The 13,802-nt window shown below is 39.6% G+C and overlaps 1 protein-coding gene across 1 annotated transcript in view; it reads right to left on the bottom strand.

Moving 5' to 3' along the window:
* LOC134623853 (GTPase IMAP family member 8-like) overlaps positions 1 to 13,802 on the bottom strand; it is a 520,463-nt gene that overhangs the window by 6,520 nt on the left and 500,141 nt on the right. The window contains exon 6 of the mRNA XM_065470216.1: positions 2,828 to 2,910. Within this exon, the coding sequence (XP_065326288.1) occupies positions 2,828 to 2,910 (83 nt within the window). The remainder of the gene's footprint in view (positions 1 to 2,827; positions 2,911 to 13,802) is intronic.

The following is a 13,802-nucleotide window of genomic DNA, read 5'->3' on the forward strand; positions in this document are numbered from 1 at the left end:
GCTCTGGGGAGAACCAGGGGTTTTCACGACCTTTTATCCTATATCTTCTCAATGGAGCATTCACATAAACCCATCCCTAAAGAATGCCCACGCTAATTCTACATCAGGGATCAATCTTATTTTCTTCCAGTCATAGTTTGACAAATCATGATAAAATACTTGCTCATTAAAGGGTCGACTCGTTTAAGAGTCCTTTTAAAAATAATACGATTTTGTGACATGGCCACTTTAGTATTTCTAATAACAGCAACAACACAGTGGCCACTTAAGTCATTACAAAAGACACCCAAGGATGAAAAATTTTTGAGAGGGGCTTTTGAGATTCGGCCAAGTGGGTAAATTGACCAGCTGGGTAAGACTGATAGAATCACAAAAAGATTTAAAATCATCTGAAACAGTTTTGAGCCAATCCGAGTTAAAGTCACCAGCCACAACAAGCTCACCATAATTTAGTCTGGACAGCAAAAGGTTTAAAGAATGCAAAGCTTCTGTGGAGGCAGAAGCGGGTCGATAGCAACAAGCAACTGTTATGCAAAGACCCTTTGCAATATTCACATTCAGAGCCAAAAATTCCAATTGTTTGCAAATGAATTTTGATAGAACTATTGTAGCATCTAATTTTGACTTAACATAAGCAGCAACACCACCACCTTTCTTAAGCCTATCGGTACTCCTTAGTTCTTGAATGAATCAAGTTAAACGAGCTCTGTTTTACTCACCTGTATATGCAGAAACCAAGGATAAGAACAGAAGCACTCTCAGAAAAGCCATCTGTGGCAGGTGAGTAACCACAGTCTGCATCTGATTTAAAGGAAGAAATAAAGTCACCCAACTTTGTGCCTTTTTCTTTCTTTTTGTTTGCCTGGAGGCTAAAGGAAGGGATGGGTCCTTCGAAATGGAAACGCGTACAACGCACACAATATTAGAAATTTAGAAAATACATCTTAAATACTTTTATTGTTCATTCTTCATATTAAAATAGTTATCCATGTTGGCATAAGAATAAAAAAGTAAGCTACTGATGTGCGCATTGGTCTAAACAGGTTAGTTTACAAGGAAAAGAACACCTAACTGCACCTCACGCAGAGCCGAAAGCTGCTGAGCTGCATTCCAGTCATGTTTGTTTTTTGTGTGCTTACTTTTATTTACCAAGAGTTCACACCCTTTCTTCCTTTTTGAAAACTCTCTGAATAAACTCTCCAGATATACTAAAGTCAGTTAAAGAGTAGAAATAAGGTAACCAATGACGGAAATACATGAAATATATATTGTATTTAGCACAATTATAAGTCTCGAAGTGTTGGCTACAGACTGCTAGAGGGCCCCAAAGCTCCATTTTTTAAAAGGTTGACGCTGATTCTCCTTTTTTATGATTATTTTTTTACCTGCAGATTTAACTGAGAAAAACTGAAGCAAAGTCCCTGTTACTACATCTGATAGACACATTATTATATCTTTTCTGATAATAATCAGGTCAGCTGGGAAAAGAACATTTATATCTTTGTGGCAGGGATGTGGTCTCTGGCCTGCTGCAGTGGAAGGGTGGTGCAGAGAACTCAATCTCTCCGGCGGTGCCAGGAGGTCAGAGAGGACAGGTGATTATGATGGGACTATGACTTTCTCCCCTTTTATAGTGAAGGAGGAGAGTGGATAGTGTGTAGTGGAGGAAGCCACGGAGAGAGCTGACTCTTGGCTACAACACATAACATAAGAGTGCTTGTGATCAAAAATCTTACACCACGACCAATCAGACACTGTGTGGGTGTGGTAATTTCACAATCATTTACTACTCAAAATACTCTTTGCAGCGTGCTAGCCTTAACGGGAAAATGTGCTGAAGCCAGCACATGGAAGATTACACTACATCAAGATAATCAACACAATCAGTGCTTATCATTCACTGAGCGTCATCTGTGAGTAAAAGAGCTCTTCAGTTTTCAGAGTTGTCAATGAAGGCATCATACAAAATACTGACTTCATGTTGATTTTGTTGTTGATCATCTACGTTTCAAGTTGGAATTTAGTTTCGGCATTTTAAAACTGCTAAACTATTTCTTTGCTTTGTTTCAATGAGACAAAGCAAACTTTTATTTCAATGACAACTACAACACTGACATTCTGTCACAGAGGAAGAGGTGACAGGCTTGACTTCAAGTGTTTATCTGATTTCCCCCCGATGCACGATGGAGAAACCATCTCTGCTTTGGTTGCTCTGTAAGTACACTGCAATGATTACCTATGAAGGACCTAAAAATCTTCTCTCTGTTATTTCCCTCTCACAAAGATCATTCCAGATGTAGAATCAATAGGGGTTAAAAGGTTTTTGGATGAAAAGGCATAGAAGAAACCAAAAAGAATACTATTTTTATGTCATAATTTTCTACATCAATAATATGTAGAAAATTGTTGTAGAAATCACTGATTTACAAATTAATGTTTAGCCCTCATATGACATGAAAGTGGCTGCACAGGAGTTTAACCAGAGTTTAATGTTCAAATGATTGATTTTCAAAGTGGTGAAAAAAGCTTTTGGAATCATTGTTTAAGTATAATACAGAATTCAAATAAGAAATAATTAACACTTTAAAAAAAGCTGATGAGGTACAAAGAGTAAACTTTGTTTCCTCCATCACGCCCGGTATGAGAGAATCCTTCTGTGCTTGTTCTCCATCTCTGTGTACAGTTTCTATGGTGCTTATGACTTTCTCTCAGCGCTGAGCTGCACAAAAAATAAAGGTCAGTAATTGTAAACCACTCTAGATTCATCCTTAACCTTTGGCATGCGTATGTATGTCTTTCTTTCTTTGTTCCTCACAACTCGTCTGACTGTGAGTCCCAGCAGCTCTCTTGTTTAAAGGAGACTTTGTGTCTCTGAGCTGTGAGGAGGACGACAGCTCTGCTGGATGGACTCTGAGGAGAAACACAAGCAAAGGAAACACCACTCAGTGTGAGAGACGGGTGGGGAAAACCAGCTGGTTCTTCCTGTAACATCAGCAAACTATATGAATCAGACAGTGGAGTTTACTGGTGTGAGTCCAGAGAGGGTCCCATCAGTAACATGGTTAACCTGACAGTCACTGGTAAGCTGAGTGTGTGGAGTTAGTGTTGATGAAGCTGTGTGTAAATGGATGAAATGCTGTAGTTTGTCTCTGTGTTGAGGTGGATCAGTGATCCTGCAGAGTCCTGTCCTCCCTGTGATGGAGGGAGATGACGTCACTCTGCTCTGTAAAACAAAGACCACTCCCTCCAACCTCCTAGCTGCTTTCTATAAAGATGGCTCCCTCATCAGGAAGCAGCCTACAGGTCACATGACCATCCAGCATGTGTCCAGGTCTGATGAAGGCCTCTACAAGTGTGACATCAGCGGTCATGGAGAGTCTCCATCCAGCTGGATCACTGTCACAGGTCAGGAGCTTCACTCTGATTTCACCTCATATTTCATCCGCATATTCACCTTAACAGCTCTGATTGTCTTTGCAGAAAAACGTACAACCAGATTCCTTCCCACCAAGGAAGTTGAAACCATGCTTTTAACTTTAGCTCCACCCTCCAACTCCCTCCACTTTGCATTTAGATTGGTCTGTCACCTGGTGGTGTTCTATCCGTACTTCATCTCCCCTCTCCTCAAGGTGTCTTTGTATCGGCGCAGAGCCAAAGGTAACCCTGACAATGTTCTCAAATGTTTATCAGAAAATATGTGATTCATTCATTTGACAGGAAATAACCTCTTCATCTCCATGGCAACAACATAAAGACACATGCCCTGAGATGCCCCACATGCACATTTCTCCACAGACTGAAAGTACACGTGGCTTATAAATGTGTCAGCTATCTGCGCTGTGCTTGCTCTCAGCTTTGCAATTCAAAAAACTCCTGCACCTGCAGCAGCACGCATGACAGTGGACTCTTCTTAATAAAGCCTCATAACAATCAGAATATAGAAGAAAGGACTAAAAAGGGGTAGAAACAATCATATGACTAATTATTTGTCTCTTCGTGCATCTCTTAGAAATTATTCTGAGTCTCTTTTTTATGTTTATGGGTCACATGGTGGTGCTCTGTGTTTTGTGTTCTCATGCTGGAAAATCAAGACCAAAACTATTTTGATAACTTAAGTTTTGAATCTCTTGCGGTCTTGGAGAAATTATATTATTTATTTTGAAAGAGCATCCATTCAGTAAAAACAGCTGTACATAGCTGTTATAAGTTTTTCTTTTTTCATCCATAAAACATGTAATGAATAACAAATTTTGCACTGTAGTCATCACTGAACACATTTATAACTCCACAATGAAAAATATTTTTTAAGACGTGACTGTCAGATATTGTTCATTTGCCGTGGATAGTCTTTAGTCCTGCTACTTTTTATTTTGTACACGTCCAGTGTCCTCAAATTTGCACAGCATGGTGTGATTATAGCTAACAGCTCTTTGGTAATCATCAAGTGTGTAAAATGGTCAGTGTGATCTTGTTGGCTTGTCTTTTCATGCTTTAGTTAGTTTATGTATTTTTACAGGCTGTTAGTAAGAAAACACCTAAAAGTACAATCAAAATATGGTTAATTTCTAAATTGTCTGCTATGTGTAGCTAGCATACAGTTATTCCCTTGTGTTTGGTGGATTTTTACACTAAAATAATTCATAGGTCAATGTTAGGTAGCTTAAAATGTAAACAATAAATACATAATTTTATTATATTACATTTATTTTTATTATCCAATTTGTCTGGCATTTATATAGCAAAGATAAAAACGAATGAGCAGCAAAATAAAAATAACAAATGTGACTGAATCTGTAAATCTGAAACGATGCTCCAAACTACAACAATGACAGCAAAGGCACCAAACAATGCAAAAAAAGATACTATGAGCTGGCTTCAAACTGACAGACAGGAAAAGATGTGCAGCATGGAGAAGATGTGTTGGGCTTTTCCTACATTGTCTTTGCCCAGAATTGTGTGTCAGAGTTTCAATGTTGCAGCTGCAGGAAGAAACACATGAGCCCATGTTAGTTTTCATAGCCTACAGCCTCATTCGCTCACTCACTCACTCACTCACTCACTCATATCCCCAGGAGAAGCAGGGAGACAAGAGGACAGCGAGCACGGGGTGCTCAGACACCAAGGAGCGGGGAGAGGGACACTGACACTGGGAGAAGGACACATCTCGGGAGTGCACAGAGGATTTACTGTTATTTTCCTTACAGCTGTAAATAAACGCAATGTTTTCACACAGAGCACCGCACCTGGGTCCTCCTTCCTCACACCCCCCACGGTCTGCCAGCCAGACCGTGACAGTTCCTTAATCTTAATTATGCAAATTGTCATGAACATTGATCAACATCACTGACCAAAACCCACTGATCAAAGACCACTGATCAATGACCATGAGTACTATTCACAGAGAGTTGGGGAATGGCTGCAATCACAGCGTTGTAAGATGGTGACAGATGTACCCTTAGGCCCCCTCCTTGATTCAGAGATGGGCTTTCCCTTTTCATGTAAATGGCCTCCTTGACTCCGCGCACAGGGCGAGGGCGAGCTGTGTGCTGAGCAGAACAGCAGCTTTTATATTCCCGTCTGCACACAGGGCAGACTTGTTGTAGACAGGGCTGGACTGGCCATCGGGCTTGCCGGGCATTTGCCAGGTAGGCCGCTCGTGATTTTTCGTTTTTATGGGCCAATGGGGTTTTATTGCTTTTCTTTTTTTTTATGGTATAAATGAATGGTGGTGGATTGGCCAGTTGGTCATGATCGACTCTGGGCTGGACCAATTACAACTGAGGAGGTCGAACTTTAAAGTTGAGGTGAAAAGGTTTTGATTTGGAAGTGATTTGTCCCGTACTACTTCAGCTAGAAAGTTGTTAATTGAATCATGAAACTGATCAGTGATCAGCTGATCGGCTTTTCTCTCTGCACCAGAAACAGGAAACTCGTGGTGGTTACGCTTAACAACAGCAACACGTTTAAGCTTGATCAGCTGTTGTTAGAATTTATTTAATATTAATTTTTAGTATCAGCTGATGTTTGCTGGAGCCACAGCTGTAAAGCTGCTGGTCATGATGTCTGTTTCGATATCTTGTGAGAGGGAAACATGAAGATGAAACCAGGAGATGTCCTTACTGAATCATCAGAGCTGAACAGGTGATGAAGAACCAGGTTTACCTTTTAGGTGACATGAATGAGTTGAAGGGAAGTTATGAACTGTTTCTGAGAGACAAATAACACCAGGATCCTTTTTTTATGTAGCTGACAGCTACGTGTGCAGGGGCGGGTCCAGCAAAGTTTTGCATTAACAGGGAAAGGGGGGCACAAAGAAATACTTTTCTTTCTTATTCTCATTTGAAATATCTAGCTTTTAATAAATAATTATCTGAATCTTGCAACCAAGGTTTTTATCTGAGGTAAAATGTATAAAAATCCATTATTGTATTCAGTAAATACAGTGGCTTGCAAAAGTATTCAACCCCCTTGAACTTTTCCACATTTTGTCACATTACAACCACAAACATGAATCAATTTTATAGGAATTCTGCGTGAAAGACCAATACAAAGTGGTGTACACGTGAGAAGTGGAATGAAAATCATACATGATTCCAAACATTTTTTACAAATAAATAACTGAAAAGTGGGGTGTGCGTAATTATTCAGCCCCTTTGATCTGAGTGCAGTCAGTTGCCCATAGACATTGCCTGATGAGTGCTAATGACTAAATAGAGTGCACCTGTGTGCAATGTAATGTCAGTACAACTACAGCTGCTCTGTGACGACCTCAGGGGTTGTCTAGGAGAATATTGGGAGCAACAACACCATGAAGTCCAAAGAACACACCAGACAGGTCAGGGATAAAGTTATTGAGAAATTTAAAGCAGGCTTAGGCTACAAAAAGATTTCCCAAGCCTTGAACATCCCACGGAGCACTGTTCAAGCGATCATTCAGAAGTGGAAGGAGTATGGCACAACTGTAAACCTACCAAGACAAGGCCGTCCACCTAAACTCACAGGCCGAACAAGGAGAGCGCTGATCAGAAATGCAGCCAAGAGGCCTGTTAATAGAATGTCAAATATAATGTCAGTATTACCTTTTAATTATATAGGTTTACTTATGGTAGACTGCTGCATGTAATCATTTGTGTTTAGAAGTATGTAGTTGATAGTATCCTGAAAGAATGTCTCATCCTAGGAAGCTTGTGTGATTCCAGAGTGTTCTGGTTTTCACACCCACATCCTGGGAGCATGGGAGAGGTCATACCTTCTTTTATTGTTTTATGGCAGGATAAACGTATCTATGCCTGTTTTACTCTAAGTGCATTTTGTTTAGATGAACTGCTGGACTTCCAGGCCAGCAGGGTTAGGAAGTCATTTTATGGAAACATACACACCTCTAAACATTCACATTCCAATGTAAGGAACAAACACCCACTGATGTATAAATAAAGGCCAGGGCAGTTTCAGAGCGCGTGTCACAGAGCCATCACTCTCACTGTGGGTGCTCTGTGCTGCCCTTGTATGCAAGTAAAACTGTGTTTCTCCTCTCTGATTCTCAACTGAAGAAGTGTTTTAGAATAATTCTCTTGACAAGGCCCATGGTGACTCTGGACGAACTGCAGAGATCTACAGCTCAGGTGGGGGAATCTGTCCATAGGACAATTATTAGTCGTACACTGCACAGAGGTGGCCTTTATGGAAGGGTGCTCTACCAAGTGCACACAGGAAAGTAGGGGATGTACCAGTTCCCTTAAGAGATTTGATTGGGCAATCCAGTGTCAGTGATTAAAAACAACTAATGAGCTGCTGTCAGTAAAGCAGGATGTTTAATAGGTTTAGGTGCAAAGCGTTTAGATCAAGTTAAAGAATATGGATGCAGATCTCCAGTTAGGTTAGGTTTAATTTATGATTGATTTCGTGACATTCACACACAGCAGGTTGACAGTGAAATAGGAAGGGGGAAAGATGTAAACAGTCGGATTTCTAACGGTGCTTGTAGGGTCAGTGTGATGCGCCCCTTCATGCAGCTTGTATAATCACATCGACAAAGGAAAAAAAAAAAAGACATATCGGCCCACAAATGCACCAGCCCACTGTATGCAAGATTACCAGCACAGCGCTGGTTCACAGTAACTGCTGAGTGGGTGTGAATGACACTTGTTATAAAAGTGTTGTATAAGTGCTGCCAGCAGATGGCAGCACAAGAATTTTAGTTCACCCAACATGACACGATTGTGGAAATATAACTTTGGTGTCAGTGAGAGAGAGACACTGTTTTCTGTCTAAGCTGTGATGATTTAGTCTGAAAGGGGAAATAACACAGAGCGGAGAGGTCACTGGATCCATTCTGACCTGGCACGACCTCTGCAGCCGTCAGTGTCTTTATGTACTGCAGCCTTACAAATAAACTAGGAAATGAATAACATAAAACATGTAAAACCTATATTTAGGATCATTTTATACATCTTTTTACAAAACCAAATGCGGTAAAAGTAGTACTACATCTTGGCTCTGTGCTCATTGCTCATTGCTCTACAACCACAGTTCAAATAACAAATAAGATAAAGACATACAATCCCACTCTGGGGGATTCCACTCGTTATAGTCAGGAAGAAAAACATAAATTAATGATATATTAGATAAATAAAATAATAAGAAAAATAGTGTATAAAATAAAAGAACCAAAATACTATACAAAAGTGAACTGCACGGTGTGCAAATGTTTGCTATTTACAGTAAAATACATTAGATGACGTTTATTTTTACAGGTATTTTTTGCAAATGTTTATTGAACAGTATGAGTGCTGATGAGATGAAGGACCTGCGATAGTGCTCCTACGCTGTGGCTCTAACAGTCTACTGCTGAAGGAGCTGCTCAAGGAATCCAGTTTCATAGGGGGTGAGAGACGTGCAGTTAGTTGGATATTAGTTTGGCTAAGACCTTCCTCTCCCCCACCTCCTTTATGGAGTCTAGAGGACAGGCTAGGATAGAAAGTGCTACCCTAGTTACTAATCTCTACCTATAAAGGTTGGAGACTAAATTGTTTTCCTAAGTCATGTGACCCTGACCTCTGACCTTTAAACTTGAAGTATTACATACTAAAACTTGTCATTTTATTATCCATATCCATTTAACTGGATCAGAATTGGCTGACATCTTTTGCTTATATAAGCTGTAAATACTTACTGTGATAGCATTTCCATGACTTGGGGGAGTGCCTGAGAGGGATAGGTTAATGTTAAAAGTAAGTCATCAGCAAATAATGCTAATTTCTGTTCCCCTCCTGGCGTTCTTACTCCTGTTATATCCTGTCTCTGCCTGATCCACTGACTTAATGGTTCTATGAACAAAGCAAAAAGCAGCGGTGAAATGCAGCAACCCTGTCGTGTCCCTCGCTCCAATATAAATGATTCAGTGAGGTCCCCATTGATTTTAATTTTAGCTGTTGGTTTGTTGTATAGCCCAGAGATAATATCAATTATAGATTTATCAAAATTAAACTGCAGATTCCTTTCCAGACTCTCTTCCCAGCCCGGCTTAAGGTAATATATACTGACAAAACAAAAACTTACAACACCGTAGCTGAAGCCACCGAAGATATGGCCAGTAGAGCTTATGCTGTAAAGGTCGTGAAATCACCTGAAACCCTCCTGGAGCAACTGAAACAGCTAACATGGAGTAAGGTGGGCAGAGAACCAACGAGTACAGCGGCGAGCAAGAAACTCAATCCTGGCTATAAAGAAAAACTCAGAGCCTTTAGGAGGATGACACCTTCTTCCTCGGGAAATTGAGGTTTATTTACTTTCCCTCTTTCTACATTTAAGTTTACTATTTGTTATACAATACATAGATAAATAGGTTCTCTTATGAATGCTCTTTATGGCGAGGCCTAAACCTTTGAGAGCCTCCCTTCATAGACTGATGAGGAAGCTGTCCCTCGAGGTGAAGCAGGGTCCAGCTAAGGGACCTCTACCTTGGAAGCTAAGATTTTATTTTGATCTTTGTTTTCTTTTGATGAAACTTTTCTTCATAAGTTGTATGTTTAGTAATTATAAGGGTGTGCAGGCAGCAAACCAAACTCTGTATAATAGTCACAGAAAATACAATCTAGATGAGTGGCAGGTTAATAAAAATTTTGTCAATTAATATCAATGGCTTACATAGTCCTGTGAAAAGGTGGAAAGCCTTATCCAAGTTTAAAAGGGATAAAGCCCAAATTGTTCTGATGCAAGAAACACATCTAGCTGACAAAGATCATGCAAAACTTAATAAATTAGGTTTCAAACACGTCTTCTATTCCTCCCATATTTCTGGGAGGCAAAGAGGGGTGGCAATTTTGATATCCTCAGCTTTGAAATATGAACATATTTCGGAACATAAAGATAAGGAAGGCAGATATATATTGATAACGGGTAAAATCCAGGGTATAATGATTACCGTCTTAAATGTGTATATCCCCCCAGGCAGTGATTGGTCCTTATATAGGCAGATTTTGAATTTGGCAACAATAAGGAGTCAGGGAATTTTCATTTGCGGTGGTGACTTTAACGTCACATTAAACGCCAAACTAGACTCTTCAAATGGAAAAGGCGATCAGAGGAGTATTGGAAGAAGAATGGTGCACTTTATGGACGATTTTGGACTACTAGATGTGTGGAGAGATTTTCACCCAAATGATAGAAAATATACCCACTTCTCAATTCCACACAATGTATATTCTAGGCTAGATTATATCGTCATGTTTAAGAAAGATCTATTTAGAATTAAAAGCTGTGAAATAGGAGCTTGTACCATCTCAGATCATAACCCAGTTTATCTTGAGATCTGCCTGAATAGCAACAAAAGATCAACCTTATGGAGGCTGAATACAAACATTTTAAACTATTTAAATATTAAAGAGAGTTTAAAAGAGGAAATAGAAACCTATTTAGAGTATAATGAAAATGATGAGGTATCTCCAGGAATATTATGGGATGCATTGAAGGCAGTGATTAGAGGAAAAATAATCAGTATATCCTCTTACCTGAAAAAATCAAACTGGGAAAACCGTTGTCAATTAGAAGACAAATTGTTAGAGCTACAACATCTACATTCTGGGACGTTGGATGATGACATTAAATGTGATATAATACAACTTAAGAAAGAAATAGATTATTTAAATACGATGGATATACAAAAGAAAATCGTCTTTATTAAACAACAGCAATGCGAGGTAGGGAGGAAATCTCTAAGACTTCTGTCTCTTAAACTTAGGAAACAACAAGCAGAGAGGACTATATATAGAATAAAGAACCCTTTTAATGGACAAATAGAAACCGAACTGGGGAAAATTAAACTATGCTTCCAGAATTACTACAGAAAACTTTACTCCCAACCCTCTAAAGATAACAACCCTAATGTCAATACTTTCTTGTCTGGTCTAAAGTTGCAAGGTGTGACAGAGGAACAAAACAAAATGCTGTTGTCCACAATAACTAAAGAATAAATTTACTTAGCAATTAAAAGACTAAAGGGAGGAAAAATGGCAGGGCCAGATGGGTTCGGCCCAGAATGGTATAAAATAATGCAGGATCATTTGATTCCCACCATGATAAAGACATTTAATTGGGTAATGGAAAAGAAAACTATCCCTCCTTCATGGAGGGAAGCAATAATTTCTATTATACCAAAAGAAGGAAAAGACAAATTAGAATGTAGTAACTATCACCCAATCTGTGTATTGAATATTGACTATAAGTTGTTTACCTCTATTATCTCTAAAAGACTAGAAATGATATTACCTAGGTTAATACATAATGACCAAACGGGTCTCATTAAACAGAGACAGGCCCAGGACAACATCAGAAAGGTTTTGCACATATTGAGGCAAGTTCATAAACAAAAATTAGAGACCCTAGTGTTAAGTTTAGATGCCGAGAAGGCGTTCGACTCAGTGAGATGGTCCTTTTTATACAAAGTGCTTGAGAAGTTTAATTTTGAAGCTGTAAATACTTGAGATGTTAATATAAAATCTGCTGTGGGCCCTGTGTGGATGCACCCCCATCTGCGGCTGCTTGGGAAAAGTATGGGTTTGTCCTGCACGCTTGACCCCACAGTTTACCCACAGCTATCCACTGTGTGTCCACACAGGCATGTTTGCTGGGTAGAAGCTGTAAGAAAAGACCTAGGAGCAGATTAGAATAAAGTTTTAAAAAATAGTATAAAAGAGAATCTATTGGTTTAGGTGAATAAAAGTAAAATGTGTTTAAAGACGGTTTTAAACCAAAACCCTGGAAATTAACCAAAAAATTCTGACTTTTAGTTCAACATTGCTCACTACATCATTGATCTAGCTTCCCCTTCTGGTGAAAATAAAAAAGATACACTGAATTACAACAGCAACTGTTACATCTGCCACAGCAATTTCTTGGTCACTACTTAGCCACATCGGTTGATCTTTGTCAGTAACGTGTCTGCACCAGCTAACATGTCCCTACGTGCCATTTAGAGTGTACCATGGATGTAAACAACATAAATAACAGGAGCAGGGCTGTGAAGTTACAGACATCCACTGACACATCACAAATGGCTGGGTGCAGGATTTGTTCACATTTAGTCCACAAGTCTGCAACAATACAGTCTTGACTGCAGAGGTACACTAACTTGGTTATGATCAAGCAAAGATATCAGTAACTACCAAATGAAATGATAATAATGTAGACAGCCAAAAATGAATCAACCATAAAAATCAAGTCAATATGATAAATACAGCATCTCAATTTCAACAGTATATATTGAAAATTAGGTGTGTGGGGAAAATATGGTGCAGATTACGAGCTGCTGATGTCTAGTGAATAGTTTCATTTTTCATTCAACGCTTTTAACATGCATATCTAGTGCCTTCCCCTTAATTCTACACTGAACAAAAATATAAACTCAACACTTTTGTTTCTACTCCCATTTTTCATGAGCTTAAGATCTCAAACATTTTCTACATACACAGATGACCCGTTACTCTCAAATATTGTTCACAAATCTGTCTAAATCTGTGTTAGTAAGCACTTCTCCTTTGTCGAAATAGTCCATCCCACCTCACAGGTGTGGCATGTCAAGGTGCTGATTAGACAGCATGAATATTGAACAGGTGGGCCTTAGACTGCCCACAATAAAAGGCCATTCTGAAATATGGAGTTTGATCACACAGCACAATGCTACAGATGTCCCAAAACCAGTTAGTATCTGGTGTGGCCACCATTTGCCTCACGCAGTGCAAAACATCTCTGTTGTATAGAGTTGATCAGGTTGTTGATTGTGGGCTGTGGAATGCTGGTCCACTCCTCTTCAATACCTGTGCAAAGTTGCTGAATATTGGTAGGAACTGGAATACGCTGTTGTATACGCCGATTCAGAGCATCCCAAACATGCTCCCCCACATGACGCCACACACGCTGTCTGCCATCTGCCCTGAACCCGATGAGGAAAACGAGCATGCGGATGAGCTTCCCTGAGATGGTTTCTAACAGTTTGTGGAGAAATTCTTTGGTTATGCAAACCAAAAAAGTGTCCAAACAAGGCCCTTTTCAGAACAATGCAGGCTTTTATTGAAATGGTTCACTTTTATTGTTATGGGTTAACACTGGATTAGCACTGTTGCCTCACAGCAAGAAGGTCCTGAGTTCGATCTCACCACCTGGCCCAGGCCTTTCAAGTTTGTATGTTCTCTCCAGGTACTCCAGCTTCCTCCCACCCATGACCATGACAAGGATACGTGGAAGAAAATGGATGGGTTAACCTAAAGTGATTGCTAGTAAGAGGCGGTAAAACTACTCATTAATGT

This window comes from Pelmatolapia mariae, linkage group LG3_W, assembly GCF_036321145.2.
Source record: "Pelmatolapia mariae isolate MD_Pm_ZW linkage group LG3_W, Pm_UMD_F_2, whole genome shotgun sequence".
Lineage (NCBI taxonomy): Eukaryota > Metazoa > Chordata > Actinopteri > Cichliformes > Cichlidae > Pelmatolapia > Pelmatolapia mariae.